The sequence below is a fragment of the Mizuhopecten yessoensis genome, unplaced genomic scaffold (genome assembly GCF_002113885.1).
Source record: "Mizuhopecten yessoensis strain PY_sf001 unplaced genomic scaffold, ASM211388v2 scaffold213, whole genome shotgun sequence".
Lineage (NCBI taxonomy): Eukaryota > Metazoa > Mollusca > Bivalvia > Pectinida > Pectinidae > Mizuhopecten > Mizuhopecten yessoensis.
Window position 1 is genome coordinate 2,031,804 of NW_018403434.1, and position 18,016 is coordinate 2,049,819.

The 18,016-nt window shown below is 35.0% G+C and overlaps 1 protein-coding gene across 1 annotated transcript; it reads left to right on the top strand.

Annotated features, from left to right (window-relative positions):
- The first annotated feature begins 686 nt into the window (after positions 1-686).
- On the top strand, positions 687-14,875 carry LOC110441632 (CD40 ligand-like). The gene is made up of 4 exons (XM_021484860.1): positions 687-2,536; positions 7,059-7,149; positions 7,729-7,863; positions 13,155-14,875. The coding sequence occupies exons 1-4, from the start codon at positions 2,489-2,491 to the stop codon at positions 13,547-13,549; spliced, it is 669 nt and encodes a 222-aa protein (XP_021340535.1). The 5' UTR covers positions 687-2,488; the 3' UTR covers positions 13,550-14,875.
- Positions 14,876-18,016: the final 3,141 nt, after the last annotated feature.

Below are 18,016 nucleotides of genomic sequence, written 5' to 3' on the forward strand. Positions count from 1 at the left end.
AAATGTGCAATTTTCATATGTTCCATCTTATTTAATGATAACAATTAACTAAGGACTTTTATTTCGGTGGATATGTGGTTATATGATGAACCTGAGAAGCTGATATTGACCAAAATGAAGGTCGGTATCACTTTCTCAGGTCCATATAATTCTTATGACCACATATTCACCTCAATAAAAGTCTATTAATTGATAACGATATGAAAATGGTCATGTAATAAATACTGCAACAATCATTTATTGATTTTAAGTAAAGATAACATGATATTCCTAAGACAAATAAATTATCATTCCATTCATGATCACTGATATGAGCAGAATAAACTTTACAAGCTTTATAAGTAATAAGTGCTCAGATGTCAAGAGGACCAAAGTGAGCTTATGCCATACCGCGGCGTCCGTCTGTCGACAATTTCTTCAAACAATAATAGTAATAATAATAGTTTGAGGTTCTTATATACCTCTTTATCACAACCTAGTTCGTAGGTCGTGACAAGGCGGTTCATAAATTATTATCCGTGGTTATAGGGCCTTTGCAACCAGCCAATATCTTTCTCAACTCCCTAGGGAGCATACAGCCGGTGCTGCCATTTCTGCGCTCACAGCTAGCATTCTACAATTCTAGCACTGCCCAACCACATACTCATTTACAGCTGAGTAGACTGGAACAAGCCGAGTAAAGTATCTTGTCCAAGGATACAACACTGTGACGTGACTCGAACCCGCAACCCTTCGGTCATGATCCCGGCGTCCTACCACTAAACCACTGTGCCTCTAAACGACTTTTTCTCCTTAACTGCTTATTGGAATTTGACTAAATTTGACTAGGAGCATTCATAGGTGGTGGAGATTCAAAATTGTACAAATGGAGGGGCTGACACGCCCCCCCCCCTCAGGGGGCTAAGGGGCATGTCCAAAAAGGGGTTATTTGGCCATATGTTGGATATCAACCAATTGAAGTATTAACAGGTAGTGATGATTCAAAATTGTACCAATTTAAGGGCTGACCCCTAGGTCTGAGGGGCAGGACCAAACATTTTTTTTTAACTTAGATATTATGGAGATCCCAAACTTATAAGCAGGTATACAATTGCTAGCTGGGCATCAAGAAACGAATACAATTATGATATAAGAATTCCCACTGGGGTCTGGCCCCACCCCTAAGGCCTTAATTCCTGAGCCATAACTTAATGAAACAGTTGAGATCCCAACCCTATAACCATATATACTATTGCTGGGCATAACGAGACAGACACAATTATGATATTAGGATTGACTGTTGGAACTGGCCCCACCCCTAGGGACTTAACTTCTGTGCCATAACTTTAAAACTGTTGAGATCCCCACCCCATAACCATATATACGTGTGATGGGCGTCAAGAAACGAACACAATTATGATATTATTATTGACTCTGGGGTTCTGCCCTACCCCTAGGGACTAAATTGTTGCATCATAACTTTGAGACATTTGTGATACCCACCCCATAACCATATATACCATTGCTTGGCATTAAGAAAAAAATACAATATCATATATTAGAGTGGTCCCTGGGATCTGGCTTCACCCTTAGGGACTTTATTCTTCATAACTTTGAAATGATTGAGATCCCCACCCATAGCTATTTATACCATAGCTAATGGCATAAAGATCCAGGTGAGCAATACAGGCCCTTTCGGTATCTTGTTTAATGTTATTAGTACCCCACCAGTTCCTGGGGGGACTATAGGTTTGCAGTCCATCCATTTGTCCATCCTTCCATTTTTCCGTCCTTCTGTCCGAGAAGTTTGCGCAGGACATTTCTTCTATAGTATTTCATACAAGGCCATCTTGGGAATTCGGTCACTGTGACATATGACTTGACCTTTGACCTTAACTTTTGAAAAAGTTTGTCCAGGGCATATCTTGTGTACTATTTCACCTTGAGTAGCCAGATTTTGAGTACAAGGACATCTTGGGATGGTAGAGTGCAAGAAGTATGTATCGGGATACTTTCTTAACAGTATAGTTACATCCTGACATAAGTGTATTGTTTGATAAATATAGAAATCATTACCGGTGGGGGACTATGGATTGCCTTGTTTACAAAAGAAGGCAGTTAGATAATTTTGTGAACTTTATTAATACAAAACAAATTTCTGCGATAACAATTTGATGAAAATAAAATAATCTTTATAATGATTTTTAGCTCACCTGGTCCAAAAGACCATGGTGAGCTAAAATACCCTACTGCAGCATCCGTGATCTGTCAACTTTTCCTTTAAAAACGCTACATGTCCTGAACAGCTTAATGGATTTTGACTAAAATTGGCCTGGAGCATTCTTGGGCAAACGGGACTACATTTTATATAAATGGAGGAGCAGGGCCCAAATAGGGGAATTTGAGTTTTAAATATTTAAAATCCATTTGCTTTCCTTGTGAGGAAATCGGTAAAAATATCACGAACAATGACACCGGGAACATCATCAGACTGGACAAGAAAACCAATATGTGCTGCATGGACCAAATTGGAAATCTGAAGAAGTTATTCTTACTGGTATGTTTGTTTATCTTAATTAAATTTATATATATTTACATGGTGCTGTAGATTTATATATGTCTGATATTAGTAGGCAAATGATATAATTTAAAGTACAGAAATGCATAGCTATCGCAGTCCCCTTTGTGCCCGCCAGTCAGTAACGACAAAGGTGCTTACTTGACTTGTATGTTTGAAATGTAAGATAAAGTACGCACCGTGCGATAGGTGCATTGCATGTATTATGTTGTTTGCTCTGCTAACAATTTTAATATGTCAAGCTTGACAGCTCCTAGCTAGGCACTAGTTCAGTCTGTTTACCGAGATAACAACACTCGTTTCTGTCCGTTTAAAGGTAGATGTAATAATAAAAACTCGTACCCTTGAATGTTCATGGCAGTTAATGTGAAATTATATAAACAAGAAATGTGAAAATACCGAACTATTTTCATGCGATTGGGTTGGTCGAATGGTAGGATAATATCTTACTGTGTAGTGTTTAGTAAATACGGCAACAAAAATAATTGAAAGATTCGAAAACGATACGAATGTGAATATGTACATTATAACTCATTTCTAAACTTTGTAACTGCATATTTAAACTAAATCAAATTTTAGTCACAAAGCAGATTTATGTATGCGATTGAATAAAATGCAGATATATTTTTTGATTTGAAACAACATAAACCTGATGTATTTCTATGAAGGTATAAATGCACTGTATCATAGCCTATCTGTTGATAATATGATCACACTATTTCCAAGAATTAAGTTATTTTTTAATGCAGGTCATGTGAACATACGTTTGTCATATTTATATATACGATTCGTGGAAAAACAGTCACTTCCCGCTTAGTGACGTGTTCTAACAGGAAAATTAATAAAAAACAACATTATTTTCGTTGAATATATATATATTAACACAATCATAAGTTAGATTATTTCCCGTTGTTTGTTAAATCAAACAAAGACATGCTATTGTAATGATGGGAGAAAATGTGTATTAAGTTACACGTAAAGATCAGATAATCCATATTGCACGTGTAACACTTGCCGTATTTGTTGGAAATATTAAGACAGAAAGAAAGTGACAAATTATTTATGTGATTTAATATAATGCAGATATATTTTTTGAGTTGAAACAACATAAACCTGATGTATTTCTATGAAGGTATAAATGCACTGTATCATAGCCTATCTGTTGATAATAGGATCACATAATTCGTTTAACTGTGCACAAATTACTTCCACCTGCTCATTGTTAGCGGGATAAGATACTGTGAAGCTATTTTGTTGGATATCTATTCAGGCGTTTCATTTCAGGGAATCGGACATTACTTGTTATTTTTGAACATTGATCCTTAAAATAACCTTTACCTTGGCAGAGATTGTTACCGATATCAAAAATTCAGTAACCAGATTGCTGATAATCCTCCACAAACGTTTTGCTAGCCTTTCAATATAGTTTACAGGTTAATAAGATTATCTTATATTTTTGACGGTACAACCACATATAAGGTTGCCTATTGCGAAATAGATAATACATTTATTTCACATGGGTATTGCGGACGAAAATGCTAGATAAATATTTTGCAATATCAAATCACTATTTACTTCGAGTTAAGTGAGGAGCCGCCTTCTTCTATATTTACAACTAAGTTAAAGATGTGCATTGCTTAGGTTTCCTTATAAGCGTCAGCTGTAAGAAATTTCCCTGCTCAGCTCTAGAGCATCGGAATGGAGAGCCAAAGTTCGCTGGTTCGAGCCCCGACGACGGCACTATCTTTATCACTTTTCCTCGTCCTATTACAACTGTTCTAAACGAACTACAGATATTGAATGTGTATTCTGTATTAAAATATTTTACACTGACATTTGTTATAGCTTTGGCTATTTCACCGTGGTTATAACACGTTTAGATACTTTATAAAACATTTAAACTGAGAGATCAGTGTGTCCATATCAGAAAAGACTAAAACAAACTATAAATCAAGATTTGTATTTGTTTCACCCGGTAAGTACAAGCATTATCATTAGCAAATAAACTTTCGTGAGATTTTATGTATCTGTGAGTTTACACACTGTTATTGACTGTAAAAAAAATCGTAATCAGCGATGAGTAACCGCCACATGAAGGGGGCATTCAATCATACAAAATAAATCTAGACCGTTGTATAACAAACATATCACTCTGTCTCGATTAGGACGATAGAATTTACTATACTTTACCAGTCAAACAGACGGATTAATTCCTGTTTGACAATATATTTGGTGAGGTCGATGGCAACATTTCCCAGCTTACTGCAGGCAGTCCTATGAGAACAAACTCTGCCCCACTTTTTGCCGATTTGTTTCTACTTCCATATGAAGCTGAAGTTATTGCTGAGCTTATTATGGCTGATAACGAAAACCTAGTCAAGTCCACCAATTTCATGTTAGATATATCGATGATGTGCTTTCTTTGAATAACAAGACATGTTTGACCATATCGATCGTATCATCCCTCCAGAGCTGGACATTAAGGACACCGCAGACTCTTCTACGTCAGCATTCTCTCGATTATTGTTTACAATAAGACCAACAGGGAAGGCGTAATAATAAGTTTATTGTAAGCGGGACCATTTCAACTTTCCTATCATGAACTTTCCTTTTAGCTTGATAGTAACACCCCTGCTTGCCCTACCTGCATTGTTTACATCTCACAGTTGATTTTGTACTTCAGAGCTTGCCCAGGGTATCATGCCATCCGTGATAGATGTCGACTGCTGCCAGACATGCAGTTTGAATAAAGACAGGTTTAAGGGTCACAATCAGGATATTGTAGTATGATGGAAACATTTCTATAAGTAGCATACATATCTTTAACTCTGATATGATCATAATAAATAACACACTTTTGGGCGTCAAGCCAAACACTACAAAGGACATTAATAGGCTAATTAGCATAATGAATGACGAAATGTTCAATGTCATGCATAGAATGATAGATTACACAACTGACCGACGTCCTTAAAAACGATTTGTCAATGCAAAATTCCCAAGAATATTTAGTGAGAGAAATACAAAATGTGAATATCAATTTGAAAGAAACTCTAGTATAGATTTCAACGTTATAGATAATACAGAATGCCACATCAATATTAGTAAAGTTTAAACCATAGTGCATATTCTGTCTAGAGCCATCGACTCAAAAATAAATACAGGAACGTATACAAGGTATTCGGGAGCAATTAGAGTCAACACATGTACTGAACCATGTCCAGAAGTTGCTCAGACATTTCCACAATCTAGCATATTCGATTATATCAGTGAAAGAAATAATAGGGAAAACAACGCGATAATTATAACGGAGGCAAGGTACTGTTAATTGTTAATAGGCATTTTAATTCACAAAAGTCGAAATTACAGGTCATCACAAAACCGATTTGAAAATACCGCAGATGGTATTAACCCGTTTTCAATTGTTGACTTATGATACTAATCATTAATTCTCAATCTCAATAATTAAGACACATGTTGACGATTGTTTCTGTATAAAATACCCTTAGTGTTACCCATTGTGAAACAAAGTCATCACATAAAGCATACTCAATTAATAGAAAACCCCAAACAGACTGATGTTCGCCGACACCGTCGTAATGAAAAGACGTCATATTAACCGGACTTCAAACCCATTGTATTTATAGCGCTTTTACTACAAGGATCATTACGTAGCTTTGTATATTCAAGTGTTATATATGTGGTCGTTTGTATTTCAGCGAAATATTGCCAAATCTTGTACAATATCTAGGTATACCTTTCCTAACTTTGATGTAAAGTCTGATTACATTAACAGGTTTTCAAAAAGAAATACTTAAAAACTTAGTTTGTAAATAATACGTGCCATTACATAATATATTGTTTATTTTTTTCAGAACTGTCCTTTGCCTGTCTGATAAAAGAAAATGTCATTTTATAATTCGTTTTGGGTCTTTTGGGTTATACCAGAAATACCATATCGCTTTACGAGGGGCATACAATTTCTATACGTGAATACAAGAGGGGTCAAACTACGTGACATACATATGCATGATTTACCGGAGCCTCAATTTTTATTGTAAATCAAAATAAAAACATCAGCGTGTTACCTCTTAAGATACAGCATGAGCATAACAAAATAACGTAAATATATACATGTTTTGACTGAACTGTTAATCTTACGTCAGCATTATACAAAGTGCATGCACTTAGTGCGAAAAGGCGTCTTTCTTTTTAAGTCTGAATTCTTTTTATATTGAATTCAGGGTGAGACTCGTGAAATGTTCAAAGTTTATTTAAATGAACGAAATAGCTTTCCCGATCGACCCCGTCTCATACTAGTGAACATACTTTTTTTGTTTAATGTTGCCTGATAAATAAGATTTGTGTTTGTTTGTTAGGAGTTTAACGATCTCGGAAGAGCTTAGGTCATATAAAAACGATAGTATGTTTGAACTTATAAACGTCCAATGCGCTTACGTAGTTTTCATTGCATCCTTCTCTTTTTCTTTCTATATTATAGATCATCAATGAGTACTACAGGATTGCTGTGTATGGCCTAACGCCAAACGGCCAAGATGCGGGATCAAAACACTCGAAAGAAAAACTCGAAGGTAGCTTTTCATTATTATATGTGAAGGAATACAATAATGAACAACCAATTTCAGACTACAAAGGTGTAATATGATTGGATACACCTTTTATAATATACGTACTATATTACACAGACACAGTTGATCGTTGTTAACCCAGCAACCACTGTGTCGGCTGCCAATCTATCAACTCATGAACAGTGTTACGTTTAGCACGCATGGAATATTTATATCAACACTGTACCATTGTTCCAATAGTGCAGGCGCCTCACATTCATCGAGGAGGTGGATAACATATGGACTTCCCACGTTAGCATGTGCAATACTACCCATTGCATTACTGTCATGTTCAAACAAGATCCGTCACAGAGAGCGCAGTATACATATAGCGTTTGCTTATTGTCAACTAACGTGGCATATATCATGTATGTATCTAATTTCTACCATGGAAGCATTTACTAGAGACCCTTAGTTATGGTTTTCTTGGATACTATGATGTACAAGGCTAACAAATATGTATCTACACTTAGACCTAGGGGATGAAGGTAAGAGTGAAATTGAGTAAACATAGAGTAATTGAAGGTTTTTGCTATTTGTCAGCTGTTGGAGCGGTTGCCGGACATATTGGATTTGAGGCAACATCTACGGCTGAAACGCTTAATTTTTGGAAGCAGAGGAAAGACGCGGCTCATATGTTTCTTGACAACAGACGTCTGAAAAGTTCCAATGAAACAGGTAGGTAGACGAGATAGGATCGATACGCTAAAAAAATGTGTTTCCATAAAGGACTGATACAAAAAAAAAAACACTAAATAAGTCATTGTTAATATTACAACCACCATTATTAGTTAAACCAACCATACGATGTTAAAATGATACCAGACAGTTGGTTATCCAAACATAAAAGAAACAGAATCAACCCGACTTATGCATTCATAAGCGTTTCTTATTTGATGTATCTTATATTTACTTTTGGTGTCATATTTGTTTTTATTGCTGTTGTTTTTATTCATTTTTTCACATAATATCACAGGAAAACTATACGATTACACAATAAGAGCTGTCACAGCTTACAACCTCCATGTGTCCATTTCTTACTTCTCAACACAGCCCTGAATTATTACTGAGTTAATCAAATATATTATCAAATGTCCACAGGATTAACAGATGTTAATATATACATGTATATTGCCAGAACAATGCATCATTTCAATGGCTCTACATTTGTATGGGCGCTACCTTATCTAAAGTTTGAAACTTCAAACGCTATCAAATCTTAATTACACATACAAAAACTTTGAAAATAAATACAAGGAGGTGAGTAAGTGGAATGTATTGTAACTAGTTACCGTAACAAAGGTATGAGGTGTACATAGAGGTTGTTAGAAGATATCGAGAGTCGATAGTATCCAGTAGGAAAAACAGCAGTTGCACAGCTACTATGACTGCAATTGATTTATATTCCGAAAACGAGTTATTTTATTGGATTTCTCTGCCCGACGAATTACAAGTAATACATTAAATCAAACAAGTAACGTTATAAGGAATGTTTATGTGCGAAAAGGAAAATTATTACTGAAAATGGACGACATTGTGAAGACATACTAAACTTGTTGAAGTAAAAGCTTATTTGGAATGAAACAGATAACAAATTCATAGTTGACACACATCAATCACACCACCTTCGGGTACCAGCTTACAACATTTGTCCCCTTATATTTCAGAATTATCATAAAAGTATTAAATAACATATCGCATTTCAATAGAAACAAAGGCAAACATGTGTAGCATCTTTACCGTTTAAAGAAAAAACTCATAAATCATTCCCATATGACATTACAGGTTGTTTGTTACAATATATTTACTGAACAATGTGTTAATAAAGTCTAATATATCTAAAATATTTTTGAAATGTGGAACCTTTTTTTCTATAGCGATATTTGAAATATTATCAATAAACAATTTCAGTCTCTAAAAATCTGTTTTGTGAATCAATACATCGTTGAAATAATAATGTGTTAGTGTTTGTCTTAAATATCAATGAATTGATGGGTATAGTCAGCTGTGATGCACTATTATACATTACTATTCTGCATCTTTGTATATAGTATTATCCCCATCGTGGTTTATTATTGTATCCATGGCGATGTTGTTTATTGTTGTATCCATGACGATGTTGTTTATTGTTGTATTCACGAGGAGGGTTGTTTATTGTCGTATCCATGACGATGTAATTTATTGTTGTATCCATGACGATGTTGATTATTGTTGTATCCATGGCGATGTTATTTATTGGTGCATCCACGAGGATGGTTGTTTCATGACAATGTGGTTTGTACTTCTATCCATAACAAATTGGCTTATGGTTATATCCATGACGACTTGGTCTATGGTTGTTTACGATTGAGACTTGGCGTACGGTTGTATTCAAGAGGAAGAGTTATTATTGTTTTCATGCCAATCTGGTTTTTGGTTTTATCTCCGTGAAGATGTGGTTTACGGATGATCCATGACGACTTGGTTTATGGTTGTATCCACGAGGATGAGGTAAATGGTTATCTCCATGATAAAAAGAATTATGATTGTATTCATTACGTCGTGGTTAATTATTTGTTCCATTACAGATAGCAGGGCTTGTAGCGATCACGTTCATGTCCTGCGCCAAATTCGCGTTAACACTTCTAATAACATACAGAATAGTGTAATATTTGAAAGTGTTCAGTTGTTCTCAAAAATCGATCTGTTATGTTTTAAATATGAAAAAACACTAATATGCTATTTTTGTATCCAGTAATATCCGTTTAGCTTTCTTCATCATATTAGACTCTCCGTTGATTATGCAACTTGTATATATATCTTGTTTTTGTAAGTGCTGGCATTAGAAACCCAGATATTTAAACCTCATTTTCTAAAGGTAATGCGCTGAACTCGATACATTTAAATATTTTAATGCACGTTGACTTTACTCATCTTCACTTGTTTAATGTTTGGAAGACTCCCTATACAAATGAACATAGGTACGGTGATTCATCAATAGATTGTCGGCCTTAGAAGATCGTGTCTAGCAGTGTTACCTTTACACAGGTGAGTAATATTCACGTTGTTTAGAAATTGATGATATTTGATTTAAATTCTTAACATTTTTCTTAGTTATGTGGCTGATTTGAAGATTAAACGCTTATAGTGATTCATTAACTATTGATTGATCAAAATATGTCTTTATAGAAATGCAAAATGCATTTTCTAATATTGAATAATTTCATAATTTAATAAAATAATAATTTTGCTATCCCAGACTATTCATCAGTGATATGCTGTTATCACATATTTCTAGGTTCATTGTTTGTTGACCATACATGTATAACTATAATAACACCAATACATTCTTCCTGATTATCTCATGAAGACCACAAACTATATTCTCCTGCAGGTTCGGGGAAAGAATTGACCTGCTGTTTCCCACTGCATGATCGTAAGAGGCGACTAATGTGGGTCCCTAACCCCATTGCGCCATTTGGGAAAGGGTATTAAGATACGGGGTCTACGTTATGATATATTTCAGTGTGATGGCACTATAAAATGGCCACTGATTGGCCCCATCTTCTGTGGACACCGTCCGCATATGCTGTTCCAAGGACGTAAAACCCAAATGAAGTATTAAATATAAATTGTTCTGGCAAGAGATAGCCCAATACACGGTCGTTGAAGACTCCATTATTCTTGATTCAGAAACTAAATTAAGAGATCTAGGAAGGAATAATTCAGAAGAAAAACGACGAAACTCTGGATGAAGAAAAACAAAAACCAAAAAAAAACAAAAAAAACAAAAAAAACAAATAAAACAAATTATCATCATCATTGTGTTTGGTGAACCATGATTGAAACAATAGTTTATATACTGAAACTGTAGCATAAAATTGAAATTCATATAATATTTTGTATTAGACTTATGTCTAACATAGTCCGAGTATGGTCATATATAGTCCGAGTGTTTCTGATCCCAGCGAAGTAGTTTTATATCATGCGCTGTCTTCGTAACACGTGGGTGTAAATACGTTAACACAATGATTTATAACACATGCAGTGTATCATCAATGTCTGAAAAGACATTATATTTTTTTTTTTTTGCTTTAAATAAGTATATTCCTTAACAATAAACTTGGAAACATACTTTCGGCAATATAATATTCACAAATATGTTACATAAATAATAAACAATATGTTAACAGTATTGATTCCTACAATTTCTTCAAAAAGTCATATTTAAATCAGATGTTTACATGCGCAAAATTAAACAATATATTATTAGATCAATAAACTATGATGATAATTATTTCAATGTGGAATTTAAGCGTGATTCTTCGATATTTCAAAACATAAACTAAATGACTGCTTAAATTGCTGATAAAATATTTTAGAAATTAAATAAGCTCCTTCTCAATAAACATACGTTATCAATCCCCTTGACACGACATGACAACGTCGAAGGCTGATTTGAATAGTGGCTACACACATGTAGACTAACTAGTGCTCCTGTATTGTATTTGAATTTATAAATAAAGGAATTTTACGCACCTGCCTCCCCCTGATTTAAACTGTATCTGTTATTGCACTTTTAAGGTTTAATCACCTTTGTGTGTTACGTACTTATAAATAGATTGGGTGGTTGAAAATGTAACCTGACACCAGAGGTTTGATGAAGCTGTTGTAAACAGGCATACACACGACATTAATGTTAGACAATAAAAACGTTTCGGAAAAGCTTCATAATAGTTCTTACCTTAATTAAAATTGTAAAGGATTGTGTTTGTACTGCACATTTCTTGAAGCTACATATGTTCATACACAGAACATTACATCAAAGTCAATGATAAATACTGATTGTCATCTGTAAATTGTTTCGATTATCATGGTCACATACAAATGAAAACACTCACTAGACTAGTATAAGCATAAAGAAATGCGTAGCTGGGTGCTTGGGTGACTTTAAAATATGCGCGTGCAGAATCATTCTTGATAGTCACATCTAAGTGCACTGCATTCATAGATATAAAGAACCATCGTAGGTAAACAATGCATATAACATCCTCACAAGTTTCTAAAAGACACAAACACAATGTACGCTTCAAGGTTATGAATGAAGCTAATTTACTACATCTTTATGTAAGCCATTTAATAAATTACACCACAACTCGACCCGAAAGCATCCTTTTAGTCAGTGAATGTAAACAGGAAGAGTTTGATAAATGTGTATGTAAGTCATTACATCCCAGTGGTCACACTCCGTCAGAAGACCGTCCAGAAAACGTCTTATTCTTGTCACAACGTCCGCGACTTAAATGCAACGTTGTGATGACGTCTTTTTCTACACGTCATCATCAAACGTTGCACAGACTCTGTGTCACGTTTGATGATGAAGTTGTGGTAACGTTTTACTTAGGTTATTTACTAACATTATAGTTATTATTATAAAATCACTTGAAATAGAAAGAAACGCGAATACTTCGTAGTTTGTATGATCAGTATCAACACACAATGATCGTAGCGAGACGATTGAGTAAAACTGAGATAATTTATTATAGTTTGATAATCAAGATATTAACTGCGGTATAAAACAAGGTATTTCCAAAACAGTTGTTTTTAAAATATTGCATTTAAACAAATTGTTCCAGTAATGGCTATACTAGCATTAACGATATAGCTGTTCTTATTGAAGCGGCAATATAACGATAGTAGTTTTGTATTGCCTCCCCTTATTTTGCAGATTTGTCCGATAGAGGGCAGCATCCTTGATTAAATGAGACAAATTTGTTTTGTATTGTTGACATCGGTAGCATCCAAATTGCTTTACCAATTCATAAATAAAAGATAGTTTACATTATTAATGTTTTTCTTGTTGTATGAAGATGGAATTCACTAGTAAACCCCACCCAATCTTCGTGTTTGTGAGTTTTGATAACATGAACAGTACCTATGAACTGTTGTATAACTATTAAATATATCATATGCTATCTTATATTGAACAGTTCCAAGAATTCCATGGGATGGAAAGGATTATCACAACTTATCGATGGCCAATAATCTAGTGGTATATCACCCAGAAAAACGAAGTATCCAAGTCACTGATCCCGGTCTGTACTTCATCTACTCCTCGATCACCTTCCAGGCACCACATACCGATCTGAATGCGCAGGTATACCATATTCTATTACGGGAGCACTACCTGCTGCCAAAAACAGGGGCAACCATCATGATGATAAATAAATACGGTGGTGGAGATCAATCAAGTGGCTTCTACACAAGTTTCTTATGCGGCGCGTTCAGATTACGTGCGGGTGATGAAGTATTTGTCAAAGTCTCCAACACCTCCTTCGTGTACAACTCCTATTATTCTAACTATCTTGGTCTATATAGGTTCTAAATATACTATAAACACACAACTGCACAATTCTACTAACTTTTCACTTATTATTAAGTTAAAGGTTGTCCGACTAAGTGAATGCTACAGTATCTATTTCCCTGGGTGAGGGGGAGGGGGGTAAATACGGCTAACTTTGGTCATATAGTTTTAAGTGTTTGTTCCTCTGGAACTGTATGAGTCCACGGGTGGTAGGATTTAAACTTGTATAAAATAGATCGTATATCTGATTGCTTGTCATGAAATAAAACCAAAATATAACAGGACTGGGTCCACTTGTATAAAACATCTCAAAGTGAAGGAAAATATCAAGCAATGTATTGTCTATGGGAAATCTTAGACTTGAGGAAATCTCAAGAGTTTTATACAAGTGGGCCCTGGTACTAGAATATTCCACTGAGGACTCGGCCCCTTGGCCATAACATAGAATAATTGTGATCCCCTTCCTATTTTGATATAAACAATGGTGTGTCACGAGGAAAACACTCATAATACCTTGAATTTCCATATGGTCATTGAATCATAACCTTAAAATAAAACTGATTTGGGGTCTGGTGTTGCCCTTGTAGTTTCTTGGTCAAACTAAGTAAATGCTTGAAATCCTACCCTATAACCAGATATGTATACCATTCCTGGGCATATCAACCATCTTAAAACCATTTATTCGCTAGCTGGACATGACGAGACGAATTCTACTAATACTACCATACATGTTTCCAAGATTAGAAAAGGGTTCGGGTTTTGCCCCTGCAGTTCCATCGGCGATACTTCTTTTCTTGTAAATAAGTTGCCATGATTACTTGGGTATCCAGTAAGCGAATAGCCCCCCTCGGGATGTCTAGTTGTGTTTTCCGTTTGATGCTTTTTCATAGCATACGCTGAATTACATTTATGCAACAGCATATATATTTTGATGTTGACAACTGCATCATCCTTTTTGATTTTAATAAAAATTAGAACTAAACAACTTATAGCCAAAAAATATCAACCAATTAAACTGTACATCACTGTGGGAACATAAGATGTGCTAAGATAATGATGCATTCAATAGGATGTCAGATTCATTACATTATACCTTTGTCTCATTATAAATTCAGGCACCTGTCGATATCTTTTATGTATTATGATATGTCTCTTCCCAAGCTTACTGTAACAAAGGTATCGGAGGTATGGTAATATTCAAAATGACGTTTTGCGTTATTCATGTGATTGATTCGAGGCACATAATGAATATACTCGAGTTTATTACAACCCACACAAAAGCACGACCAGTAAAGTTTTTATTATATTTTTCATTTCTTAATTGTTTGTTGTTGTTTTGGTGGGAGGTGTTGGTTTTTTTTTTTTTTTGGGGGGGGGGGGGGGGGGGGGGGCTTATATAGGCATTGCCTATTGTCTAAACCTTTTGTTAACTCAATACAATTTGTTGAACGTTACATTTTTGCTCTGTTTTGTTCTTGAAAAAACCATATTGAAAAAAAAAAAGAAAAAAAAAATCTCATAAATGTCATATAGAATATTTGAACCATTACTGTGGTAACAATTATGATGTGTATGTCTGGTTAATAAAACTACATCACCTAACGGTGCGCACGGCCACAACTCGCGCACCGGAAACCCTCATTCAACGGCGAGTTCCCGCCATGATGGTCACTAGGACAGACAGGACAGTGATGTATCCTTAAAAGTAGGCTCTATTAAGATAAGTTCATGGAACGTGAATCGAGGCCTTCAAAATAAACTAACTGATCAAGGTTTTGTAGATATTTTGTCGAGCTCCGATATAATATTTTTATCGGAATGCTGGATAGATAGAAATAGCGATTTAGACTTCAGTAATTTTCAGGATGAGTTTAGCTTTTTTACATTCCCCCGTGAAAGGGGCAAAGGTGGAGGCCTTGTGCTGCTATATAGAGATGGTATCAATGCATCTATTGTTTCTTATGTAGCAGATACGCTTATTTGGGTTAAGATTAAGCAGTCTGTACACCCAGATATATATATTTGTTTTTCGTACATTCCGCATGATAACAATGTTTACTATACCTTGTATGAAACTGATATTTTTGATACCATAGTTAATGGCATCTCTCATTATTCACAACTGGGTACCGTCATCGTTGCTGGCGACCTTAATAGTAGAATAGGTAATGCGTGCGATTACATCGAGTCTGACAATGCACGTGCTCCAGCTATTCATTTTCTATCTGGTGTACTTGACTATGATGTCGATACTGTCATGCCTATCCGAGTATCTGCCGATCACACTGTGAATACGTTCGGCCGCAAACTTTTACAATTATGTAGAAGTACTGGGCTGCGAGTTTGTAATGGTAGAAAACCTAGTGATATCACTGGTAAACTCACTTTTTTTAATCATTTGGGTTCAAGTGTAATTGACTATGTTCTTATAGATAAAAATTCGTTTGATTTGATCACCGAGTTTAAGGTGCGCGATTTTAATGAATGGTCTGATCATGCACCCATCGATTTCAATTTACGTGTAACAACCAGTTGTATGATTGATGATCCCACTAAAAATGTTATTATTGATAGTAGTGAGAATAGTTTTATCAAGTCTTGTGTGTACAGATGGAATGCTGACGAAGAACAACAGATGAGTATTAATTTGGTTAACAACATTACATTATTAAATCAACTTGTTAATGATATCCAGTCTTCTATTGTCTCAATAGACCACGGAATCGATGATTTTGCAGCCGTGTTATGTGATATATTCAGTCCGTGTTCTAAGACTCTGTTCGTTCCGCGTTCCGGTTTTAAAAAGAAACGTCATCTTCATAAGCCCTGGTTTGACGATAAGTGTAGACGACTATATAATACTTATAGACGTAACCTTGCCTCCTTCAATACAGATAGATCTCCAAATAATAGACTATCACTTGTTGAGTCAAAACGTAGTTATAAACGTTATGTAAGACTAGCCAAACGTAGGTACCTCCGTTCGGAAGGGGACCGTATAAGTATGTTGCGCAGGAAAAATCCAAAATTATTTTATAACTATTTCAAGAGCAAATCTAGTTGTTGTCTCAGTGATCTGGATCTTTCAGACTTTTTTGAACACTTTAAAACTGTATGCGGCGGTATTGTTGATGACGAGATCTTTGATAACGTATCTGCAGACGCTAATGTACCTATTTATGACGAATTGGATAGTCCCATTCTACAAGATGAAATAAAGAATGTTTTAACTAACGCCAAGCTGGGCAAATCACCTGGTAACGATAACATGTTGAATGAATTTTTCGTTAAATTTAAAGAAGTTTTTATTCCAGTTCTTTCAAAATTATTCAATGCTATTCTCGATAAAGGGGAATTCCCATCAAGTTGGTCGAAAGGTATAATTTTTCCATTATTCAAAAAAGGCGACCCCAACGATACGAACAATTATAGAGGAATAACGTTGGTTAGTTGCTTGTCCAAATTATTTACAAGTGTTTTAAACAATAGATTACTAAAATGGTCGGAGCAATTTGATATTATCACTGATGCCCAATTCGGCTTTAAACCTGGTCATGGCACCAACGACGCCATATTTGTCTTGTATGGAATAATAAAAAAAGTGCTTGCTAAAAGACGCAAGCTCTACTGCAGTTTTGTTGACTATCGCAAGGCGTTTGATAGTGTGAATAGAAATAAGTTGTTTTTGAAGCTGTGTAAAAGTGGTATAAGAGGTAAATTTTTGAATATTTTGAAGTCCCTTTATGAAGGGTTAAGGTCATGTGTTAGATACAAATCTGAACTATCTGATTTTTTTGCATGCACGCAAGGCTTGATGCAGGGTGAGGGGTTATCTCCCTTCCTTTACTCTTTGTATGTAAACGATTTGGAGAATGAATTTATTAATACATCATGTGATGCACTTTTTCTAAGAGATATTTCTCTGTTTTTGTTGATGTATGCTGATGATACTGTTCTTTTCTCAGAGTCAGCTTCTGGGTTACAGAAGATGTTAGATACTTTGAAACTATATAGTGATAAATGGCAATTATCTGTCAACATAGAGAAAACAAAAATCGTTGTATTCCGAAATGGTGGTAGAGTTAGTTCAAATGACAAATTCTATTTTGAAAATAATGTAATAGAAATTGTTGATAGTTTTAATTATCTTGGTGTCACGCTATACTTTAATGGTAAGTTTACTAAAACTCAACTTAATATAGCTGAACAAGGACGTAAATGTATGTATAAGATTTTGAAAATATGCAATAACTTAGCTTTAAATGTTGAATCAAAACTTAATGTGTTTGATGTCTACGTATCGCCTGTCCTTAATTACAGCTGTGAAGTGTGGGGTTTTAGCTTGGCTGATCAGATAGAAAAATTACACATTGACTTTTTAAAAAGAATCTTGTATGTTAAAAAGAATACCCCTACGTTTATGTTATACTCTGAACTTGGTCGTTTACCTCTGCAAATTACCTGGAAACTAAGAATAATTAAATATTG